Source organism: Zingiber officinale, chromosome 1A (genome assembly GCF_018446385.1).
Source record: "Zingiber officinale cultivar Zhangliang chromosome 1A, Zo_v1.1, whole genome shotgun sequence".
Taxonomy (NCBI): Eukaryota; Viridiplantae; Streptophyta; class Magnoliopsida; order Zingiberales; family Zingiberaceae; genus Zingiber; species Zingiber officinale.
Window position 1 is genome coordinate 72,411,422 of NC_055987.1, and position 26,153 is coordinate 72,437,574.

The 26,153-nt window shown below is 36.4% G+C and overlaps 1 protein-coding gene across 1 annotated transcript; it reads right to left on the bottom strand.

Moving 5' to 3' along the window:
* Positions 1-21,914: 21,914 nt before the first annotated feature.
* Positions 21,915-23,172, bottom strand: LOC121998407 (probable protein S-acyltransferase 22). Its single transcript, XM_042553341.1, has 4 exons — positions 23,094-23,172; positions 22,744-22,872; positions 22,567-22,647; positions 21,915-22,229 (listed from the first exon to the last, which is right to left on the bottom strand). Exons 1-4 carry the CDS (start codon positions 23,112-23,114, stop codon positions 21,915-21,917), a joined length of 546 nt encoding a protein of 181 aa, XP_042409275.1. The 5' UTR covers positions 23,115-23,172.
* Positions 23,173-26,153: the final 2,981 nt, after the last annotated feature.

The window sequence follows — 26,153 nt, forward strand, 5'->3', positions numbered from 1 at the left end:
TATATTTAGCATACAAGCTTAGATCTTTTTGTGCCATTAATGGGCACGAACAGCCCTGTTATTAGGATTGCAGTTTTAGTTACTTCGTTACTTTAACAAGAATGAATAGCTACTCTCTAAGTATATGCAGTTTTCCTTTTAAAGAATGCAGATTTTTCTTTCTTTGATTTATCTCTGCTATAGCATGTCTAAAGACTTCAGATTTGTTTTCCTTTGTTTTAATCTGTTATAGCATGTTTGAAGAGGCTAGTATTTTACTTGAATAAGTATAAGAAAGATAAAGAAAAGAAAGAAAAAGGCCAAGGCCTTAAGTAGATCCCAAAGTCAAGACTTTAGGGATTTTGGCACACAAGGTGCTAAAGAAAATGCCGAGGCATTATATAGAAGTATTAAAAGATAACGAGTATTTTACTTTTATCAGTGGCATTGTACTGGACTCTCTGTCCTTGGGTTGGGCTCCCATAGTCGTCCCTATGTTTAGATAACCTAGTAGTAACGGCTCGGCCGACGGTCGACGGTCGACGACCATAGGGTCGCCAAATGGGCCGCCAAATGGGCCGCCGAATGGGTCGGGTCGTTACAAAAGTAAAAGCACAGTTGTCGGGCCCAAGAAGAAGTTGATTATTATTTTGAAGTATTATAAATATAAGTTTTGAACAAGTAAAGCAAGTTTTACATAAGTATAAAGTATTTAAAGAATAAGTCTTTAAACAAGTGAAATAAGATTCAGAAGGTGTTTAGAATTCAGTAAGCTTAGTTCTTTATGCAAGCATGATAGTATAGACTTACCTTACATGTTTAGCCTTTTAGTATGTTTCTTTACTAATAGAAGAGCATGAGTTAGTTTACTGTTCTTTGCTATTTATGAGCATGATTAGCTATACATGTTTAGTATTTCAGTTAGTATGATTCCTTTGCTATGTATGAGCATGAGTAGCTTTACATGTTAGCATTCAGTTTTAGCATGTTTTTATTTATATACATGCATATCGAGATTTTGTGAGTTAAATAGCGCTTACTAAGCAAATTTTGCTTATAGACTACACTTCCTCTTACTGCAGATACAGGAAAGGAAAAGATATAGAAAGGAAGGCGACAAGGAGGTGTTCGAAGGATGTGTGATGTCAGGACTATGGAAGCCTTGGGACTAGGAAAGAAGTTTTAGTTTAGTTTTTATTGTCTTTTTCTATGTTAGGAGTATTTGAGATAGTATTTGTTATTTTGATATGATTAGGACGTAGTAGAAGAATTGTAATCTTGTGTGATGATTTCTTGTGTTGTTTTCTTTATTTTGGATTTATTATACTGCGTGGTTGATTGATATGTGTTCCAGCCGCTTGTGGCTGAGTATATATTGCATGTATTGTTGAATAAGGTCACCGGTACAGGGGAGACTCTGTCGAAATTTTTCGGTAGGGTTTCCATGTGATTTTTAATCATACTGGTTAAGTAGAGTTAGTAGTTAAGTAACGGTCATCCTTAGAGAGTAGTAGTAGTAAGAAGGGTGGTCGTTACAGGATTAGATTGACTTGCTAGAGATTATGTGATGCACTATTTAACCACATGAGTTTGATGCAATTTTTGCTTGTGGTCAAACAAAGGTTTAAGTCTCGAAGTATGTTATGCGTAGATTATATACACTTTTATGCATATTTTGATGGACATCTACTTATATTTCAAGAGCATAATCTATGTTTACTGCACCCTATTTCATTATAATGTCATATTTCTACTCTATTTATTTGGAGATATGCTCTTTGTTAATTTTAATTGATATGAGATGTTTTTGGAGGGAAAATGGAGTAAAAAGCCTTCAAACGTGAAGTCAAAGAAAGGAGCATGCTCACACAAAACATACATTAAGGAAAAGGCTTTCAAAAGACCTTCAAATTGGATATTTAATCAAAGAATACGCTCTAGCCATGTTCCTTGACATGATCATGTTCCTACGGATGAAATTTGATGGAAAGCGGAGCTTAAATAGAGTCTAGAGCCTTTAAAGTGTCCAGGACGTGTAGAACTCATATGGCCATATGAAAACCAAGATTTTCCCATGCCATGGAAGTGTGGATTTCACACGATCATGTCCACAGCCGTGTGGAATGTTTTACACTACAGACTTAAAGTAAAACGACCATAACTTTTTGCTCGATTAGAGTTATGATCTATTTTTTTATGTCAAAATGTAGATAAATTCAATATCTACAACTTTAACGAGGACTTAAACTAGAGAAAATCATATCTTGATGGTCTAAAAGATATTTCTATGAGACATAGTCATGTATGGCCATGCAAGGGCTAGGTCATGGCGGTGTGAAATCCACACGTCAATGTAAGGGTCATACAAGGGTCAAGTCATGGTAGTGTGGAATTCACATGACCGTGTCACATTTTTAGAGAAGGAGCTGACCTTGGCCGTGTGGATCCACATGGTCGTGTGGATTCACACGGTCGTGTCATGTCCCAAGCAAGAGTCGTGTCTAGAGTAATAAAAGGGATTTATCCCCTTTTTCAATGCATCTTTGGATCTTGAGGAAGGGTTCTCCCTCTTGGGGGGATCTCTAGGCTTCATCCTTATTGATCTTCACCGATCCATCCACCTCCGAAGCAAGGGAACACCTCCAAAGATGCCATGCTCCAAGGACAAGCACTCTCCTCTCTCTATTTCTATGTATTGAGTTGCACTTTGCTATTTTTGTTGTCTTTTGGTTGTATTCTCTTGCAAGGAGTAGATTTCTATATCTAGGATATAGGAAGTAGTTATATTGTGATTGTAGATGTATGATCTATGTATTTGGACATTTTCTTATTCTATGAAGTGTTTATGCCATGCTTTATGTGTGTTGTGGTTTTTATGTGTTTGATGAAATGTGTGTGAGGTCAATTCATATAGATGTAGGGTTTTGATCATCATGTAGAAGAAGAGCCTTGGATTGTAAGACCATAGGACCTTGTGATAGAACATATCCCATACTTTATACGGTGTTTCCTTGATATAGGGATCAATTCCCTACAAGGGAAACTAATTAGAGTTTAGAGGGGTCTCCCAAATTAATGTTAGGAAGTGACTTGTGTAATCTAGGAATATATTACCAGGGGGCCCTATAATAGAGGATAACCCTTTAAATGGACTTCCTAGGTTACTTGTTTTACTTAATTGTATTAATCTACCATTAGGAAGTAAATCGGATAACTCTAGGAATGTATGACCGGGGGACCTTGTGACAGAGAGTAACCCTTTAACCGAACTTTCTAGAGTTACTTCTTTACTTAATAACATTAGGACTCGGGTAAACTTTCAGGTGCAACCTATGCATGGGTTGTGCTAGGCTTTAGTTAGAATCCCTACACGAGTGTAACCATGGAGTTAGGCAGATACACAATGCATAGAGACATTAACTAACATCATGATAAAACTAAAATCCTAGCATTTATCATTCATCCCCTTCCAAGATCATCTCCTATTCCCTCTCTCTCTCTATTATCTCTTTCTTCCTCTCACTCTCCTTCTCCTTAATCTTTCTATTACTCTCTCTCTTTTCCAACCAACCTTTGATTGTCTAGATAACTTGCCGTGTGAAGTTAACTAGTGCTTAATCAACAGTCCCTATGAGTTCGACAATCTTTTATATTACTGACGACGTAGTCATGCACTTGCAGTTCATAACATTAGAGTATTTTTGTTATAGACTCTATAAGCCTTACTGGTTGTGGAGTACCCTAAAAAGATCCTTGTTATTAATTTTGATGTAAATTTACCTAAATAGTCTTTAGTGTTTAGTATATGACCCTTACACCTAAAAACCTTTAAATAATTTAAGTTAGGAATTTTATTATAATATATTTCATAGGGGGGTTTACTATAAGATTTGTTAATTAATATTCTATTTTGAATGTAACATGCTGTGTTTATTGCTTCTGCCCAAAATTAGTTACTTAGATTATATTCATTTAGCATGGTTCTAGCAGCTTCTTGTAATGTTCTATTTTTTCTGTCTACTAGACTATTTTTTTGGGGAGTCCTAGGACATGAAAATTCATGATTATATCCATTAGTTTGACAAAATTTGGTAAACCTATGATTTTTGAATTTTCCCCATGATCACTTCTTATTCTTTTAATTTTTGTATCTTTTTCATTTTCTATTAATTTTCAAAAATTATTAAAGAATTAAAAGGTTTCATCCATAGTTTTTATAAATTTACCTAAGTAAATCTTGAGTAATCATAAATTATAACTAAGCAGTATTGATTTTTTGCTTAGTGACTTGGCTCTGTATGAATCAACTAGGTCTAAGTGCAGGAGCTCAATTATTGAATTATTTTGATTTAGGTTTGTTGGTTTGTAGGTTGACTTAGTTTCTTTATCTTATTGACAAGCTTACAAATTTATTTTCTAAATTTTTTAATTTAGGTTGACCTCTAACTAAGTCATTTTGACTCATTTTTAAAATGAGTCTAATGTGAGTGTGATCTAGTCTTTTGTGTCACAATTTGGTTTCCTCTTGTTGTGTCAAGAGACACTTGAGTGAGGAAGTTGGTAGGTCAATTGTGTAAACATTATTTTTTCTAATTCGCTTAAGTATAATTTCAGAATTTTTGATATTTTTAATTATACATTTAAAGTCAAAAAATGTTACTAAGTAGCCAGAGTCACACAGTTAACTTATACTAAATAAGTTAAACTTAAATTTCTCAACTAATGAGACTTTTCTAATAATGAAATCAAAACTTAGTTCGATATTACCTATTCCGATTACCTTAAGTTTTTCATTGTAACTAAACGTAACCGACCCTAAGTTCTTGAGTTTTAGCTTGGTGAACTTTAATCGGTCTCCAGTCATATGTCTGGAGCGTCCACTATCCAACATTCATTGGTCCAAATCATTATGTTCCTATACATAAAGTATTTGATTTGGATCCAATGAAAATAGATTATAAGATAGATTGATTGAGTTCAACTCCTTATTTTCTATCTCACCTAGTTTAGGTTGTCAATCATGTTATACCTATGGGTGCGTGTGAGATGGTTTATTAAGTTTATTTTGATTTAATTTAATTTTAATTCAAGTTAGATTTAATTTTATATTAATTTTATTTAAGTTTAATTTAATTTAATTTAGGTTTAATTTTAACTTAAGTTGTAACACCCATAAGTCCCTAGAAATTTCATATATTTTTACCATGTTTAAAAATAGGCCTTATGTGAAGATTTGCAAAAATAAAATGGAATAGAACCAAAAAGAGGTGGACAAGGCTTGAACCTTGGACCTCTTACTAGATACATGTATGTGATAACCAATAGACCAAGAGGAGATATTGTTAGAAAGAGAAGGGACAACATAGTTAAGAGTAAGAAAAGGTTTCTCTTATTTAGAAGGAGAAGTTGGAGTTGCCTTCTTCCTCTCAAATGAAAAGATGATTCTTGCTTTCTCTTTTCATTAAGGGATGAGTTAAAGAAAAGAGAAGGAAAAACCCATTTTTCCTTCTTCTTTTCATTTGGAATAAAAGGAGAAAATGAATTAAAATCTTCATTTTGCTCTCTTCCTCCTCCCTCCTCCTCTCCACCAAAACCATTCTTTCCTCCTCACCATTGCCGAACCAAGCAAGAAGGCTTGCTCTCTAGGAAAGCTTCACAAGCAAGGTCACTCCTCTTAGGAAATCAAGCGAAAGGAAGTGAGTATCCCCTCACTGCAGTACAAGTAGTTATCGATTTCTTCGTATGTAAATGTTTTGAAACCTTAGAGATTTCCTTGCAAGTTTCGGCTAGGATAAATTAGTGGTCACTTAGTACTAACAAGTTTACAAGTTATGCTTTATGTTTTATAAAAAAAATAAAAAGGAAGAAAGAGAATCTAGAACCTCACCTTGATGTTTCGGCCAAGACAAAAAGAGAAGGTTTAGAGCAAAGTTTCTTTTGGTATCATTCTTGCCTATGCTCCTTGATGATGTAGGATCTCTCATATGTTGTTAGTTTAATTTTTAAAGCTTATTATCATATTGAAAGATTAGGAACCCTAACCTAATGTTTCGGCCAAGATGAATTATAGGGCTTAGGGCAAAGTTCTTGAAAAGAAAACATATTTGTTATGCTTCTTCATGATGTATGCTTCTCTCATATGTTGATAGTTTAGATTTTCATTCTCCATGTTGGAAAAAAAAATAGAAAACCCTTGTTCTAGGTTTCGGCCAAGAATAGAAATGAGGGTTAGAGCAAAGTTTTCAAATGACAATATGCTTGTTCATGCTCCCTTTTAAGGTATGATCTCTCATAGGTGGTGGGATTAAGTTTCATGCATCATGTTATGGAGAAAGTTAAGAACCTTAACATGAAGTTTCGGTCAAGATTAGATCTAAAGTTTAGAGTCAAGTTTAGAAATGATAACATGCTTGTTATGCTTCTAAATGATGAATGATCTCTTACATGTTTATAGCTTAGGTTTTTCCTACTCCATGTTGTATGAAAATATAGAAATCCTATTTGCAAGTTTCGGCCAAGGTTGAAAATAATGTTTAGAGTCAAGTTTAGAAATGATAACATGCTTGGCTATGCTTCTCTATGATGAATGATCTCTTACATGGTTATAGCCTAGATTTTCTCATATTTCATGTTGAATAGAAATATGAAAACTCCATCTTCAAGTTTCGGCCATGATGAGATATGAGGCTTAGGTTAATTTTTTTTTTTTTAAAAAAAAACCTAATCATGTTTGTTATGCTTATTCATAATGTATGAGATCTTGTATGTTGTTAGGCTAAGTCTTTATGCTATGTGTAGTATTAGAAAGTTCAAAACCACTACTCTATGTTTCGGCCAAGATGGAATGTTAGCCTAGAGTAGAGCTTTGGAACCCAATCATGCTTGGTTATGTTATATGATCCCTTGTATGTGGTTAGCTAAGCTTTCATGTTACATGATTTACCAACAAACATTAGGACCTTACTTTGGGTTTAGGTCAAGAATGTATGTAAAGCTTAGAACAAGGACTTGAAATCAAACCATGCTTGTGATGCTTTATCATGATATATGATCTTGTATATATGGTCAACTCTCTTACCATAGGGTTCGGCCATGATTGAATGCATAGGTTTAGGGAAAAGTTTTGAACTTAACTATGCATGCTTATGTTTTCCATGATGTATGATTCTTGATGTATGCTATGTTCATCATATGATATGCTATGCTTCAAGATATGATATGATATGATTCATGATGTGATATATGTTATGCTTCATGATATGATATGCTATGCTTCATGATATGATACATGCGATGGTTCATGATAAGATATGCTATGCTTCAATATATGATATGTTATGCTTCATGATATGATACATGCCATGCTTAATGATATGATAATAACATGTTATGCTCTATGTTATGATAAGAACATGTTATGCCTCATGATATATGTTTATGAAAGGCTTATGTAAGAAAAAAAAAGCCTAAGAGATGCTTCCCTTGAGATGGGATCAAGAGCGCTCTTCATGATAAGACAAGAAACATGATATGTATGATATGACAAGATCATGACATGTATGATGATATGATAAGAAACATGATATGTATATATGCTATTTTACTTTGTATGACTTGTACCAAGGATGAGCTCCATAAGCGCCCCTAGGCCGACGGACTATGAACAGGTCTAGTAAAGGGATGGGCTCCTCAATACGCCCCTAGGTCGACTGTCGTAGTACGGACCTAGTTCCCTATTAGGTTCAGGGCTAGCAACCCTATCCTAGGGATTTCCAGCATTCATGTTATGTGGTACATAGTCGGGCCCCTCATGATAAGCTTATTTTCAAGTATGTATATGATATGTTTTAAAAAAAAAAAAAGAAGACATGTTGGATATGTTCATTTCATTATACATGATTTCAAAGGAACATCTTGCATCTACAAGTTCATGCCATGTGTCTTCCTTTACACATATTACAGATGCTCTTGAGAATATGGTCATAATATGTTATATGGTTATGTTATGTTCTTCCATGCCATGGTATGTTTAGGTTTTCATGATATGTTATATGTTTATGTTATGTTCTCCCATGCCATGATATGTTTTAGGTGTATGTTCTCACATGCTATGATATGGTTTGGGTTATTTCCTCACATGCTATAACATGTTTTATGTGTATGTATGATTAATGATTTTATGAGTAGGGAAGGAACTCACTAGGCCTATGGGCTTATAGATTATTTTCCTTGTACTGCAGAAAAAGGAAAGGAATGGATGAACTGATGGGAGCAACAGGAAGGGCAAGATTGTGTGTGGAAGTGGCATGGTGGATAGATCTAATTCTATTTCTAAAGAAATTATATTTGCTTAAGTTGTGCATGTGAACTCTGTTTGGATTTTTATACTTGTGATGATAACTGGAACTAGTATGTTATGCACTTATGACACTTTATTCATGTTAGTATATTCATGACATTATGAATTGTGTACAAGTAGCAGTTCTGAATCATGTATATTGTTCACATGCCATATTAAGAGCTAGATGCGTAAGGTGAAAATATGTCTTCCGCTGCCATGAGACCTTATGCATATATATATATGTCAATTAGCCTAAGTAACCCCATCCCTTTTTGGGTAGTCTTAGTATCCATGAGGGGCGGGCGTTACCTAAGTTTGGTTTAATTTTAGTTTAAGATTAATTTTAATTTTAAGTTTGGCTTAATTTAATTTAAGTTTAATTTGGTTTAGGTCTAATTTTAATTTATGTTTAATTTTTATTTTAAGTTAGGTTTAATTTAAATTTAGGTTTAATTTAAATTTTATTATTTTAACCTAAATCTATCTCACCCTTTACTAGATTATCAATCAGGGAATCTTATGGGTTTTAAGATATGGTTATTTTAATTTTCAATTTAGATTAAAATATAAGAATTGATTTACGTTTGAGTTAGACTGTGGTTTAACAGTTATTCAATTAAACATTCATTTCAATAATTGACTTCCAACATATGACAAGTCATTAGACCTTCTTGAATATTAGAATAACAACCACTTCTAGATAAAGTTTTTTTAATGAATTTAAATATTTAATTTTCTTTCTGAGAATTCTTAGTCTAACTAAACAAATGTTGATCAAGTCTAAGTCCTTATCTATCCTAATATAGGAAAGTATAAGGAAAGTGGTAAATCAAACATCAAACAAATTTATTTAATAATAAGGATGGTCTTTCTATTGGCTCCCCCTAGATCATAGGCTCGATAAGGTCTATCAAGGAAATAAATTTGAACCTTGGGGATCTAATATTGATCAAGTCTAACTTGATTAATCAAGTTGGACTTGGGGACCCGTGCTTGTACAACTTTTCTATTTGTTCGATTAACAAGAGATAGGTAGGATTTAAATTTACATTTGGTCTTATACCCAAGTTCGAATCAGTTGTATACGGCCCTTTGTTTCCCAAGAATTAAGTCAAGGTTCTTGGAATCTAAAGTGAACATTCCAATGAGGCTCTAAGTTCCTTGACTTGACTTTTCAAGTTAGAATTTTCTTCCTCCAGTTGATGGATTTGAGTTGAAGTTTCAGCTTGAATCGATTCAGTTAAGGAGCTTGGGTTAGTCACTTCCTTGAGGGATTTAACCTCCTCTTGGAGTGACTTGATCCAGAGGTTGGATTTAGTCAATTTTCTAGACAAGTAGGAGATCAAGTTATGAGATCTAATTAAGGAAATTCTTAGAGTGGATTGGGAACCTTCTGAATTGGATATGGATCCGTGGTTTCGCTCGAACTCAGTTTCATATTCTGTCTCGAACTCATATTCGATGACTTGCTCTTAGGCTGGAAGTGCGAGGAAGCTTGTCTATTCGTGATCTTCATCAGAGTCTTTCAATGATGATTTATCTCACATTGCTTGTAGCACCTTCTTCTTTCATTGCTTCTTCATTTCCTTTTGGATTAGATAATTTTCCTTGATATGTCCATTCTTATTGCAGTTGTAGCAAGTGACTTCAAACTTCATTTTCAAGTTGGGGCTTGGTTGCGTCATCTTTGGCTGGATCACCTTCTTGATCTTGTGTTTTGTGAAGCTCTTCTTTTTCTTGTACAATTTTCATGCAAGGTGATGTGAATCCAAAGAGAAATCTCAAGAACCTACAACGAATGGAAGAAGAAAGAAAGAACTAAATCAATAAGATTAATGAAAAGAACCTCGACCCAATGCTTAAGAAAGCATGAACCTTGGTATAGAAAATGGTAGACGCCCCAACCTTGGGATGAAAGTGATGGATCAAAAGCGCTAGAGCGGGGTGGGGGGGGGTGAATAGTGCTCGTGGCTATTTTAACATTTTTCGGAAATCGTAAAAGAGTTACGCAGCGGAAAGTAAAAGAAAACACAACAGACGCAGATGTTTTACTTCGTTCGGATCCTATGGCGACTCCTACTCGAAGGCCCGCGGTCCTTGACCGCTTTCGATGGGCAACAACTATAATATCGGAAAGATTACAATTTGAATTATAATTAATGTAATAAGTAAACTAATACCGACAATAAAAGATCGAAGAGTCTGAGCTTCGGGTTGTCGACGTCGAGTAGTAGCACTTCAAGGTCGTCTCGTTGGCAGCACTTCACAGAAGAAAGCTTAGAATGTATTGTTCTTGAAGCTGCTCCTCAACTCTCCTTTTATATGAGGTTCAGGGCGCCTAGGACCTTTCCGGGCGCCTGGAGTGTGACGTGGCCAGCCAACTAGGTTGGTCCACGTCGCGAAGTCGCGCAGGGGATAAAAGTTGGTCCCGGGCGCCCGGACGGCGCTCGGACCTCCAGCGCCGGATCCATCCGGCGCCCGGACCCTTTTCCAGCGGGTTCCTTACCCGCAAAAAGGTTAGTCCGACCCTGCAAGACAGTGTTAGAATCTGATAAAACACAAGTGAGAAATAGCGACAGTCTTCGGACTGTCCGAGTCTGACTTCGGATTCCCAACCGGAAACCCTAGGTCGACCCGACGCCTACTATTCCCTCTACGGGGAACGCGTCCTCACCTACTCCCCTCAGGAGAGATTACCTGATGCCAGTCCGGTCCTCCAGACCGACTGGACTTCCCGCCTAGGGTTACCACCCCCTAGGACCTAGGGTTACTGCCCCCTAGGGTTTTTCTCCACCTAGGGTTACCACCCCCTAGGACCTAAGGTTACCGCCCCTTAGGGTTTTCCTCTACCTAGGGTTACCACCCCCTAGGACCTAAGGTTACCACCCGTTAGGGTTTTTCACCTGCCTAACCGCAGCTAGGACTTTCCTGAAACACTCATTCAAACATGTTAGATCACACACTAACTTAACTTGAATCCTTTGCCATTATCAAAACTAAGGTTCGATCGTCGGATGCTTCCCGCACCAACAATCTCCCCCTTTTTGATAATGACAACCGAAATTCAATGTTAAGTAAAAAATATGCAGTTATGTATAAATACAAGAACCAAGATAAGCGTGAAATATTTACGCTTAATATAACCAGATAAACATAGCTCCCCCTTAATATAAGTTATTCTCTTTGAATTTTTTACTAATAGCCATAGCTCCCCCTTAATACAAGTTCCCTTTAAAATATTTCTTTGAATTTCTCTACTCTCCCCCTTTGCCATATATCAAAAATGAGCTAGTTTTGAAAAATTTAACTTTTCAAGACAGAATTTAGCAGAAAACATTTTAACTTAGACAAGGAGCAAGTGAAAGGCAACACCTTAGAATTGATTTTGCTTGAAGAGATATAGCAAAAAGGAGCACTTTTTAACTTAGTGTATTTTGAGGAGTTTCCAAAATTTTCACAGGAAAATTTTCAAAACACAATTTTCAACTTCAGAAATTTTCAAACAAAATTTTCAACTTCAGAATTTTTCAAACAAAATTTTCAACTTCAGAAATTTTCAAAAAAAAATTTCAACTTCAGAAATTTTCTTACAAAATTTTCAACTTCAGAAATTTTCTGGAAAAAAATATTCAGGTTTTTAAAGAAAATTTCCAAGGAAAATTTTTAACTTAAAAAAATTTCAAAGTTTTTTTTTTTAACTTAACGAATTTTCGAAAAAGTTTCAGCTTAAGAAGGCTGCTTAAGGTATGTTTTTGAAATGCGTTTCAAGAATACTTAAGGCAAAGGAGAAGCGATAACCTTATTTTTAATAGCTTGCCATTTGTTTTAGTAAGGTATCAGAGCCCTAAAGTCCAAGCATGAGTCAAGATTTGTTTTGATCAGGTATCAGATCCCTTAAGTACAGACATGCTTAAACTTATTATTTCCTTCACCAACTGTCTAACTGTTTAGCTACTTGCTGATTGCCTAGAGGGCAATAGTGTTCACATGGTTAGTCAAGTCAAGTCAATTGATCTAGTTAGAGTTGACTAAGGCTGGAAGACTTGATTTGATTACTTTTAATCACGTATTTAACGCCCAGACTCATATTGATGCACAGAAATAAGCATTCTCGAGTCCAGGCTGTACCCTATGCATCTCACACCGTTCTATGTTTTACAAACACAATCAAGGTAAACCTAGGTTTTTGTGAGATGCTCTGGCTGCGTTCTGGGGGAGCATGATTTCTAGGGGGAAATCCTAGTCTAAATCCAACTTTTGAAAGTCTAGTAAAGTAGGGATTTTGAAAAATCAGTTTTGCCTAGAAGTTATAAAGATGTTATTAAAAGACTGATCTATTAGATTAAGGTATAGTCAATCAAGTCTGAAGTAAAACAGTCTATTAGATTAAACAGTCGACATAGATAAAAGAGTCATAATAGAGCTACTACATGCTGTACTAGAGTCATAATAGAGCTACAGTCGGAGCTACTGAGATAATGAGGGAGGTGGTCCGGAACCTAGCGACCGGAGTAGTGTCAGGAGCTCAGTGTGACGAGCCCGATCGTCCTCTCGTAGATCTCGGTGCAGGTCGGAGAGCTCCTGCCGTACGTCCCGTCGTAAGTCGGAGACCTCCTATCGGACCTATCGTCAAAGATCGGAGACCTCTCGCCGCATGGACTGATGAAACTCAGAGCTCTCGTGCTTGAGACTCGACATAGCCCTCTCTAGTCCGGAATCTCGATCAGCTAGAGTGCGGGGAGCAGGGTGTGGTGCTCGAGGTGGTGGTGGGGTAGGAGCAACCTCCTCAGGAAATAGTGCCAACATGAACTCATCTTGCTCTGCCTCCCCCGCCTGCTGGTGCTGTGCCCCCCTACGCCAGGACATGGTACCCTCATCGCCTATATGGATATTTGCTAGGGAAAAGTTCCTAGCTCCTATGATGTCAAACTCAGTCATGTGGCGGATGTCACCTCTGGTGACATCAATGTGCAATGAAGACATGTAAGCTGTCAGAATGTGACAGTAAGGCATATGTACTCGTCTGCTGGTCACGTATCCAGCTGCATAAATAATAGTGGAAAAGATGTGTAGGCTGATGTCTATGTCTAACCTATGACACAGGGCATAGAGAAGAAAGGAGTGAAATGGACGCATCACCGCAATGTCATGAGTGGTCAGCGGTAGAATACAAAGCACTAGAACCCTATAAAGGGCGTAGTCCTGAATTCTAAGGTTAAGTGACCTAAACTGGGTCTCAGTGGGATCATGCTGGTCCTCAAAGAAATACGAATAGATCGTATCGAGGGTAATATGTGAGTAGGGATCTCCAAAAGGTAGCTCCCTAGGAGGATAGCATAAAAAGGTGCAGGCTGACTCTCGTAACCCTAGAAACTCACGAATGGTAGTGGGAGATAATGTGATATCCGTGCCAGCTGCCCTAGTGGTATAGGAGTAGTCGTCTACTTTCACTAGGTTGTTGTAAAATTCGGCACATAAACTTATGTTTACTGGGCTGGTGCACTCAACAAGGTTTCGCAACCTATAGTGGTTTATAGCCTCGGAGACTGGAATACAAGAGCGTAGAAAGAACGATCTATCTATACATTTGGTTCTAATGGCCATGTAATTTGTTGACATAAACTTAATCCTAAGTTCGTCGGTGGGAAACCTAGGGTCAATGCTAGGTGTAGAGGGCCCAACACCAGATTTAGTACGCTTCCTAAATTTCAAACTAATATTACACTAAGAAAAAATTATAAGAAATGAAGTTTAGGAGGGGATAGAAATTTTACCGAGGAGCCATTGTTAGAAATTTTAGAACTGACGACCTCGGTTGAGCACAACTTCGTATTAACCGCGAAAAAAATTTAATTTTGAAAGTCTTCGCAGGGAAGCTAAGAAGAAGCTTAAGGAAGACTTGGGTGCAAGGGTAGGGGGCGCCTCTTGCCCCCTATATATAAGGGAGTCCGGGCGCCCGGACCTGTTCCGGGCCCCCGGGGTCGTGTGAGGCGGGGCGCCCGGGTTCTCTGCGAGCGCCCTGAGTCCGAATACCGGGGGCGCCCGCCCCCGGCTTTTGACCCTTGTTTGTTCGTTTTTAATTTTTTTTTTTAATGTTTTAATTAACTTAAAAACATTTAAGTTAATTTGATTTTAAACATGTTTAATTGAGAATCATTTTAAATTAATTCAATTTTGAAATTGTTTAAGTTAATTTGATTTGAAGATGTTTAAGTTAAGTAATTTGGAGGAATATTTAAATTTTAATTTGCTTAGTCATCTCACCCGATGTATGTTTTCAATCAGGGGATCCTATTATTTTATGAGATGAATTAGTTCAATTTATAGGGTTTTGTTTAACTTTATGTTAGATTCGGGTTTAGCTTTGGGTTCAACAAGTAAGCGTTCTTTGGATAAACTTCTGGGCTATGGTGAGTCACAAGGAGCTTATTAAAGTAACCATGCTTTCGAGGTTTCCCAAATAGTCCTACCCATTGAGCTTAATACTAAACCTTGGTCTAACTAGTTAGGATCCATTTAAGGGTAGCTTCGGTTAGTTCCACTTGGCCAAATGCACCAGGTCGAAGCCATATCTTCCTAGACATGCGATGCCCAAGTTTTCCCAACGTACTATCATCCAAAAACTTCACCAGTACTGTTCTTCAAGTTAAAATTTAACCCTTTTTAATCTATCCTTATTTACCCATCCGGGTAATCTACTCTTGTTTACCCATTTCGGGTAGATTAAGTTCGGTTACCCTGTCGGGTAAATAGATTTCGGAGTTGCCAGCTATTCTGGACCCTCCTTCTATTTGAGTTTTAAATTTATTTTGAATTTTGAATTTTGAGTTTTTTATTTTGAATTTTGAGTTTTAAGTTTTAGATTAATTTCGAATTTTTAAATTTGAGTTTAATTTAATTTTAAATTTTTAAATTTGAGTTTTAGATTAATTTCAAATTTTTAAATTTGAGTTTTAGATTAATTTCAAATTTTTTATATTTGAGTTTTAGATTAATTTTGAATTTTTAAATTTGAGTTTTAGATTAATTTTGAATTTTTAAATTTGAGTTTTAGATTAATTTCGAATTTTTATTGTTTTGGCTCCCCCTGGATCATAGCCTCGATAAGGTTTATTGAGGTAATGTATTTGATCCTTAGGAACCCAATAATGTCCAAGTCCAACTTGATTGATCAGGTTGGACTTGGCAACCCATGCTTGGACCATTTTTCTATTTGGTTTGTTTATTAAGGATAGGTAAGATTTATATTTCTTTTTATATCCTAGTCCAGTTCGATTGTAGATTGCCCTTTGTGTTCCAAGAATCAAGTCAAGATTCTTGGATCCCAAGGAGAATCGTTCTAGGGTAGTTTTCAAATCCTTTACCTGACTTTTCAGATTGGAATTCTCTTCCTCAAGTTTTTGAACTTGAGTTGAGGTTCCAGTCTGAACTTGATCAGTTAAGGATTTGTTGTTTGGCATTTCTTTAAGGAGTGTTACCTCCTTTAGAAGCGTTTTGATTCGAATCTTGGACTTAGCTACTTTATGCATTAAATAATTAATTAAGCTATATAAACGATTTTTACTTACAGAGAGGTTCGGTCCTTCGGAAACGGATGCGGATCCGTGGCTTCTCTCGGACTCGGTTTCTGATTCGTCCTCACTTCTGGATCCGTTGGTGTAGTCCCGGGCTGTCAAGGCGAGAAAGTTCGTCTGTTCTAGTTCTTCGTCGTCGGATTCCTCGGAAGAAGATTCGTCCCATGTTGCCTTCAATGCCTTCTTTCTTTTGGGTTTCTTTGGATCCTTCTGGTTCGGGCAATTTGCCTTGATGTGACCCTTCTGATTGCATCCGTAGCAGGTCACTTCGAATTTAACCTTGGAGCTTGGTTGGGCTTCTTTAGACTGAATGGCCTTTCTGAGATCCTTTTTGTTGAAGCCCTTCTTTTTGCAGTGCTTCTTTACTAAGTTGACTATTTCGGTTGTAAGTTCATCGTCATCTTCTGAATCTAATTCTTCTTCTGACTCAGGTTCGGTTCTCCGCTTGTTTTTTGACTCACGCGATCTCCCTGTTCCTGCAACCAAAGCCAACCCTTTCTCGGTCGGGCGTGCATTAGTCTGTTCATGAAGTTCGAGTTCTGCAAACAGTTCATCTAATTTAATGGTAGATAAGTCCTTGGAGACCTTGTAGGCATCTACCATGGATGCCCACAAGGTGTTCCTTGGAAATGCGTTTAGAGAATACCTTATGATGTCCCGGTTGTCTACCTTCTGTCCAATTGCATGAAGCTCATTGAGCAGATCTTGAATCCGGACATGAAGTTGGGCAGCTGTTTCACCTTCCTGCAATTTGATGTTAAATAATTTATTAAAAATTAGGTCTCTTTTACTTACTTTGGTTTCGGATGTCCCTTCGTGAAGTTCAATTAGTTTCTCCCATAACTCTTTGGCACTGTTGAAGGGGCTGACGCGGTTGAGTTCTTCTTTTGAAAGGCCACACTGGAGGGTGCAGGTTGCTTTGGCATTAGCTTCCACTTTCTTGATCAAAGATGCATCCCAGTCCTCGTACGGTAGTGGTTTGCCGGCGCTGTCAGATGGTAGTTCGAATCCGGTTTTGACAATCATCCAGACTTCAAAGTGAGTCTGGAGATATGCTTCCATCCGACCTTTCCAATACCCGAAGTCATCTCCGGTGAATAGTGGAGGGCGGGCAGTACTGTAGCCTTCTTGAAGGGCCATTTTAGTTTTACCTAAAGCGAAAAAACAACCAAAAAGGAAGGTCCCATGACTTGGTCCTGGCTTAGTAGTGCGGTAGAAAAAAAAAGATCGCGAACTTGGGTGGTATTGCTCCAATTCCAAGAAAAACCGATTCGAGGGAAAAAGAATTAGAATATAGCTATGAGGCTAAATTCTAATTGACTCCGAAAATAAAATAAAAATACCACGAAAAAATATTTTGAATGGTGGTTGCACCGATTAAAAATGACCCCCGCTCTGATACCAATTGATGGATCGAAAGCGCTAGAGGGGGGGGGGGTGAATAGCGCTCGTGGCTATTTTAACGTTTTTCGGAAATCGTAAAAGAGTTACGTAGCGGAAAGTAAAAGAAAACACAACAGACGCAGATGTTTTACTTCGTTCGGAGCCTATGGCGACTCCTACTCGAAGTCCTGCGGTCCTTGACCGCTTTCGATGGGCAACAACTATAATATCGGAAAGATTACAATTTGAATTACAATTAATGCAATAAGTAAACTAATACCGAAAACAAAAGATCGAAGAGTCTGAGCTTCGGGTTGTCGATGTCGAGTAGTAGCACTTCAAGGTCGTCTCGTTGGCAGCACTTCACAGAAGAAAGCTTAGAATGTGTTGTTCTTGAAGCTGCTCCTCAACTCTCCTTTTATATGAGGTTCAAGGCGCCTGGGACCTTTCCGGGCGCCTGGAGTGTGACGTGGCCAGCCAACCAGGTTGCTCCATGTCGCGAAGTCGCGCAGGGGATAAAAGTTGGTCCCGGGCACCCGGATCCATCCCGGGCGCCCGGACCACCTTTTTCCAGCAGGTTCCTTACCTGCAAACAAAGGTTAGTCCGAGCAATATACCCTGCAAGACAGTGTTAGAATCTGATAAAACACAGTAAGGAATAACTGACAGTCTTCGGACTGTCCGAGTCTGACTTCGGATTCCCAACCGGAAACCCTAGGTCGACCCGACGCCTACTGTTCCCTCTACGGGGAACGCGTCCTCACCTACTCCCCTCAGGAGAGATTACTTGATGCCAGTCCAGTCCTCCAGACCGACTGGACTTCCCGCCTAGGGTTACCACCCCCTAGGACCTAGGGTTACCGCCTCCTAGGGTTTTTCTCCACCTAGGGTTACCACCCGCTAGGACCTAAGGTTACCGCCCCTTAGGGTTTTCCTCTACCTAGGGTTACCGCCCCCTAGGACCTAAGGTTACCACCCCTTAGGGTTTTTCACCTTTCTAACCGCAGCTAGGACTTTCCTGAAACACTCATTCAAACATGTTAGATCACACACTAACTTAACTTTGAATCCTTTGCCATTATCAAAACTAAGGTTCGATTGTCGGATGCTTTCCGCACCAACAGAAAGTTGATAAGTCTTCGAACGCTACAAGGAAATGCCTTGATAAGTTCTAATTCAATGGAGAACCAACAAATGAGAGCTTCACCAAGATTTAGATTGAAAAATATGTCAAAGATACATGTGTGGCCGTCACCCCTTTATTTATAGCTATAAGGTGACCAAAAACCCCTAAAAGGCCAAAAGAAAGCCCATTTAGTAAAGACCTATATAGATTGCTTAGCCATTTTAAGCTTATGACTTTATTACAACCCAAATAAAAGTATAAATTGAGTCTAAATTAAGCCTACATATCCCTACTACATAGACATGAGATTTAAGTGCTAATTAAGCTCATCTAAGGCTTGAATTAGGTTGACTATGCTGAATGATTTACTCTTGGTCAATCCTTCTTCAATGGTAGCTTTGGCCTTCACATATTCAATTAGTACATTAAGTGCTTCCTTCATCTTTCTAGCCTTAGCCCTTGTAATTGCCCCTCTATTGATGCATAATGGATTATCATTAATATCTAGAGTGGGTTGACCATGATCCATATCGTTAGTTTGTTGCTCTCTTTCTTTGACTCCATCATTCCCCCTTTCCCCAAAAGGATTCACCCTCGAATCTTGATCACCTACATCAAAGGGAGAAAGATCAAAAACATTAAATGTAGCATTCACATTATAATCACCTAGTAAGTCAAGCTTGTATGCATTATCATTAATTCTAGCAATGACTTGAAATGGACCATTTCCTCGTGGATGCAACTTAGTACGACGTTTAGTAGGGAATCTTTCCTTCCTCATATGAACCCAAACCCAATTTTCGGGTTCAAAGATCACTTTCTTTCGTCCCCTGTTGGCTTGCGTAGCATATTGTTCAGTCCTCTTTTCAATTTGCAATCGAACTTTTTCATGTAGTTTTCTCACAAACTCAGTTTTTCTGGTACCATCTAAACTGGCACGGTCAGAGATAGGCAAAGGTGACAAATCTAAAGGAGTTAAAGGGTTGAACCCATATACCACTTCAAAAGGTGAAAAATAAGAAGTAAAATGCACAAATCTATTATAAGCAAATTCAACTTGTGGTAAACAATCCTAACCTTTTAAATTCTTTTGAATGATAGCTCTCAATAAAGTAGATAAAGTTCGATTTACTACCTCAGTTTGTCCATCTGTTTGTGGATGAAAAGTTGTAGAAAACAAAAGCTTTGTTCCAAATTTTCCCCATAGTGTCTTCCAAAAGTAGCTTAGGAACTTTGCATCACGATATGAAACTATGCTCCTCGGTACTCCATGAAGCCGCACAATCTCCCTAACAAATAGATCCGCAATATGGTTAGCATTATCTGTTTTCATATAAGGAATAAAATGAGTCATTTTAGAAAATCTGTCCACAAAAAAAAGATAGAATCTATACCTTGTTTAGACCTTGGTAGTCCTACAACAAAGTCCATGGAAATATCATCCCAAGGTTCACTAGGAATTGGTAAAGTGTATACAATACACTTCTCACAAAACTTGACTACATCTCGTTTCATGTGTGGCCAAAAAAAATGCTTTGCCAACAATTCTAGAGTTTTTCTTACTCCAAAATGTCCCATTAGTCCCCCACCACTACAAGAAAAAAGCTAAACAACAACGCTTTTTTGGCGTTGTCGTATGTACTTAAAAAGTGATGTTGTAGATGGTGTTGTAGAAAGTCATATCAAAGACAACGCTTTAAAAGCGTTGTGGTTGGTCACAAAGACAACGCTTTTTAAGCGTTGTCTTTTCGTTCTTAAAAAGCGTTGTTATAGATGCTGTTGTAAAAATGCACATATCAAAGACAACGCTTTAAAAGCGTTGTGGTTGGTCACAAAGACAACGCTTTTTAAGCGTTGTCTATTCGTTCTTAAAAAGCGTTGTTAAAGATGCTGTTGTAAAAATGCACATATCAAAGACAACGCTTTAAAAGCGTTGTGGTTGGTCTCAAAGACATTGTTTTTTAAGCGTTGTCTTTTATTACTTAAAAACGTTGTCTTTTTAAATTTATAAAATATAGTGTTTTTCTTAATTAAATAGCAAAAATTATAAAAAATACTCAAAATTTACATATAATTGAATATCCACAACCACAATCATTTTTATAATAAGACTATTTAACAAATAAATAAAACTTTATATTATACAAACAAAATGTATACATATTGATCCACAAATTAAATTTGTATCATACAAGTTATCCTTAACTTCATGACAATAATTTTTCAAACACACAAGTTTTACAAAACCTCATCATTGACTAACCGCTGTTGTTGGTGTCCATCGCATGGAATTGCTTCTTTAAGTCCAGCAATCTCTTCTTCTGAAAGGCTTTCAGCTATCACTCTTAGAGCCATCTTCTTCAACTTGTCATCAGCACACCTGGGGTTGTAGGCAATCAAGAAATTTTGTATGAAAACTTTCATACATGTAAATCTCGTACTAAATAATATGTCAATGTTATATATACATGTAATTCATACCGTAAGTGTGTTTATATCGTAACTGACAAGTTTTCTTTAGGGCCAACTTCTACTCAAGCTCTTTAAACACTGCATCAAAATAAAAAAATTGGCATTAGTTCTGTGCTAAATGAAAATCATATTTAGAGGAAAAAGCGGGAGTGCTGTAGATGGATATATTAACCAAGCATATTAATGTTTGACCTGTCTTTACAAGTTCTAAGCATATATATTAACCAAGCGGGAGTGCTGTAGACTCCGAACCAAGTAAAAATAAACTGTGTTAGCAATTGTTTTTACTTAACTTATATTCTGCTGCATTTTACTCAATTGTTTTTAAACGAACGTGAAAAAGCAACGAGTGCTATTGACATTAATTTTGAACTAGAATTAATTTTGAACTAGAATTTCTGTAATAGAATCTAACTTAAGTTATACCATGAGATTGACAATTATTTACACAATTGAGCTGAAGCAAGGTAAAAGTTCAACTTGACATGACACATTCACAGTCCCAAAATCGAGGACGACATTCTATTCCCTTCCAACACCCATGCGTCATGGAAATATATATATTAACAAACTGTAGACATTATCCTACTATCAAATTCTCAGAAGTCAGAAGTTGGCAATGGAAATGTGAATGCAGTTCAATTTATGAATAGCTAATGATCAACTAAGTTGATTTTGGTTAGCTTTCCAGCGAGAGCTTGAATAAGAAATCGCATGCAGTTTACAAGATTCTTAGTTCACGAAATTCCATAAAAACGGGTTAATTATAACAACATTAACTACCCATATTAAAAGATATATTGCATCTTTCAAAATAGGTTCACAAGAAACAAATCATCTAAAGAGGTCAATGCATGAAAACAAAATTCAAACAGCACACACCTAAGTTCGCTAACCATTGAACCAAGTGTACAATAAGCAAGTGGATTACATTTGTTATTTCAATTTTTATTCAAAAATACGATAATGATGAATAAGGAGAAATGAATGAAGTGCTGATAAAGATTTACAACTAGGCTTTTTTACCAAAAAAAAACTTTTAATTAAATGGATTTGCCTCGTACAGTAAAAAAAATCTTATTAAAAGGTTTTTCAAAAATAATCTTAACCATGGTAAATTACATTCACAATAACTTTCTAAATAATGAAAGTATGATACCTGATCCTCAAGGAATAATCTTGGCGGAGTACACCATGCACCCCGATGGAATTGATTGAAAGAACTGGTGCTGCTTAGTCCAGTAAAAGAGCTCACTTGGGACATTTGCGGACTTTGCTGCCCACCAACAGCAAGTTGCTCCTGCTCCTGATCTTGCTCCCTCAAAGCAATAATGTAATCATAGGTGCTGATTCCCTGTAAGCGCATCCATGTAGAGTAGCATGAGCTAGTTAAAGTGTCAATTTTCTCCAGAATTGATGAATAAACAACACCATATCGTTCAAATTCTACTATTTGTTTTCCACTATGGAAAATCTATCAGTTAAATAACAAGCTGTAATAGTTCAGTTGGATAATAAGTTTCAGTAATGCTCAGTGTATGGATGAATGCAAAGAATTTGAAAATATAAAAGATATATTCCTTGAAATAGAGATATTTGACCGGATACATAGGTTTGTTTTATATAAATGTAGGAGCTGTGTAACTGGTAGTGTTTGCTGTGTCACAAGTAGAAATATGAAAGTAGTGTACCTTTTTTATTAAAAGAATATGGAAGAAGAAAAGTTGTGCAACTGGAAGAGTAGCAACCATGGCTAATAAAGTGCACACAGCCTGCATTATAGAGACATTATCAAATTAGTATCAGAACCTTGAAAAATCCTCATTATGATGTGTGATTTTCATTCATTTTCTCTTCTGAGTACTCACCACCACAATGATAAAGGGTGCCAAGGAAAAGCTACTACCCAGCTTTGAAACAATTTCAGCAGAAAATCTCCTTCTCTCAACAAAACACAGTATCAGCACAAGCATCCCAACAGCCCACTGCAGAATAAGCTGGCCCAAGGTGCACAAAGCATGGAGACCAATCAATAGTCAATCAGAATGAAAAGGACCTGACATAAAATGCATTCTATGTATCAGGTCCTTCACGTACTAAGAAAATAGTATCTTCTAAGTTGATGCACACAGATGATAAATCTACACTAAGAAAATAGTGTCAATCACTATGATTAATGAATACAACTATTGGAATGGTAGGAAATATTTGTGCTTACCAAGAGAAGAGCAAACACCATGAGGATGAAGAACCTTTTGTAATTTTTTCTTCCTATGCAGTTATTGATCCACTACTAGGAAAGATGAATACTGCATATTACTACAAGATAACAAAACATATAAGGTTGTGAATGGAGAAAACCCTCACCCTGCAATGATGATCAAAGCCATCAACGCATTTGTCACAGACTCTACAATGCTTACTATATTTTAGAACCTGCAATACAAACAGATAGAAATCATTAGAGAAAAACCAAGTTAATATAAAGCACATAAGAACTTTATTTTCTTGAAAAGATTGTGTGGCTCATCGTAAATGAGATCTCTATCACCTTTCTCCCTAATAACCAATATTCTGAATTATCCATCTTTTATGGTTATGCATTTGTCCAAAGGCCATCTGATCAAGCAATCAAAAAAAGTAAATTACTCATCTTACTGTCCTATTCTTTTTAAGACATCCTACCACACCACATGAGAAGCACCCACATTGTTTTGGTTAGCCTAGAAATTTGCAACTTATCACCTCGAATCCCAACGGTGGCATCACTCTGAATTATTGCACAACTTCTCCATCCATAGCAATCCAAACACCAGAACACGAAATGGCGAAGAATCTGCCATGAGCAATCTGCTTGAACAAGGTAATCATGCAGCGTTGGAACTCTGTCGTGAGCATCAAAGACCAAATATTACCAAATATTAAGATCACTGACAAACCAAATAATACCTTATTTTTAACAGCTATCTAGAGGATCTGGCTTTTTGACTTGAAGCTGGTTCAAAGAAGACAAATCAAATATACAAATACTAAGATGAAAGCATAATGAAGTAGTTAACTTTTTCTACTTTACCTGATTATAAGATCTACAGCTTCTTGCTCAGTATTTTGCTGCACGAGTAATTATTAGAAAAACAAACCCAATAGTGGAACAAAAGCTAGATAAAGAAACTAGATAATTTACACGGACAGAACTTTACAGAATAACATATAATACAGTGCTTTGTACTTGCATATTAATCCAGAAAACATCCTTTCACCTAAGTGACAATTTTTCCAAAACATCATCATTCACAAAACATCATCATTCACTAAAAATTTTCACAAGTTTTTAAACTTCAGTGACAACTTTTCTTTGGGGTCAACTGCTCAAGGTCGATCTGGTAACTATGCACTGCATCAAAAAAATTGGCATTAACTATGATTCCACCAAAAAAAACCACCATTCCATGAACTTAAATCTAAATAGAATTATGGCAACTATCATTCCATACCTATTCATAAATATGATCTTGTATGCACTCCGCCAACTCGGACCGAACCTCATCAATTTGTTCACGAGAGTACCCTATTTTTGTGAACTGTGAGCATACACAATTTATGTTAATGGAAAAAATAATCAACACTGATCACTTTGCAATTTTAAATAGTTTATGTCAAATAATTTGAGATAAGCTAAATAATGTTACTATTGATTGCAGCGAATCTCTCTCAATAGTCTCAACTTCTTCAATAATTTCTCTCATAAATCGCATCACAAAAAAACCACATTGTTTCGCATCCGGTTGTTGAGGAGCCTATATATAGTAATTAGAGTCAAATTGTTAATGAAAATTATACACATTACAATATATGTTAAACAAAAGTACACATACCTTAACTACTTCCCACTTAACATTTTTCCTACCTTTCCTTCCCTTGGTTGAATTAAACAATTTTAAGGCCCTTCATACGTTAAGAATATTTGTTAAATAAGATTTTTATTATAATAAATATTTACTAAAAGAAATCTGAACTCACATTTCCATTACGTATTTTGAATCATCATCGCGAATGCGGCAACTTAGGGAATCCAACAAGTAAATAGCATCCTTGTAAGGTTCAATAACACTAAGATTCCAATGGAAACTAGGCAAATACATAGGATTAGATCATAAAATTGAATAAATTATCGAAAGGAAGCAATTGAAAGTGATGTTTTACTTCTTGCTTACCCGACATTACATGGCACTAACACTAGTTGATCTGTTGATGCACTTGTCAGCTTATCTGCTAAAAGAGTTGCCCTTTGATTCAGGGTTTCAAGCTTAACTGATTTGTCTTGTGCCGTTTTTGCCAGATATGGGAGTTTGTGAGGATTCATAAATCTGAATTTCTTTGTCTTGGTATCTTTCACCATCTTTTTATACAGACACCTATCATTGCAAAGAAAAAAAATATTTAGATACTAAATAATAAAATTTAGATACAAAACACTCATAATAAGTTGGAAAAAATAATGATCACTCATAACACTAAGTTATGGCTGATGATAGTAACATCCATACATGAGAACTTACTATGAACAGTCTTGCATATTAAACATACCAGAAATGTATACATGCAAATTCTTTTATTTCTTGAGGACAAGCACATTTAAGATACTTAAAAATATACAAGAAAAAAGATATGAGCAAAGTACTTCCTGTCTAGAAGAACAAATGACATTTAGAAATGATGAACTATTAACTTAATGAGAATAACATGGTATGAGAAAATTACTAGAAGTTGAATTTTTCAAGAGTAAACTTGTTCACACAACAATATTAGTAAACTTCTTGCAGTTCAAATCAGGGATTTTCTGTCTTGCTAGATATTAGAATTTCCCAGCAAACATAAAGCAATGCAGTAATTTCCCAGCATAAGTAAAGCAATGCAGTTGCAACTGAGAAAATAATATTTAGATACTAAATAATAAAATTTAGATACAAAACAATCATGTGGATTAAAAAATAATGATCACTCATAATAAGTTGGTGAAATTGTAACAATAAACCATAATAAGTTGCTAAAATTGGGAAGCAAACATGTGATGAAAAAGTTGCTGAAATTGCTTAAATAAACTTACTTACCATATGTAGGCAACGATCAAATTTCCTGAAATTGGCTCCAAATGATACAAAGAATTGATGTCCTCAAGGTCAAGAAAAAGTTCACAATCTTCATCAAACACTTCATTATCTAAGCACATTGATATACATTTTCCTCCATCTAGAGCATGCTTACTGTAACAATATAA

Coding starts and splice junctions, on each gene's coding strand:
- LOC121998407 (XM_042553341.1), bottom strand. CDS start 23,114: ATGGTGTTTGCTCTTCTCTTG. Junction 22,873..23,093: donor TGGTGTTTGCTCTTCTCTTG/GTAAGCACAAAT, acceptor ACCTTGGGCCAG/CTTATTCTGCAGTGGGCTGT. Junction 22,230..22,566: donor ATATTCTTTTAATAAAAAAG/GTACACTACTTT, acceptor ATGCGCTTACAG/GGAATCAGCACCTATGATTA.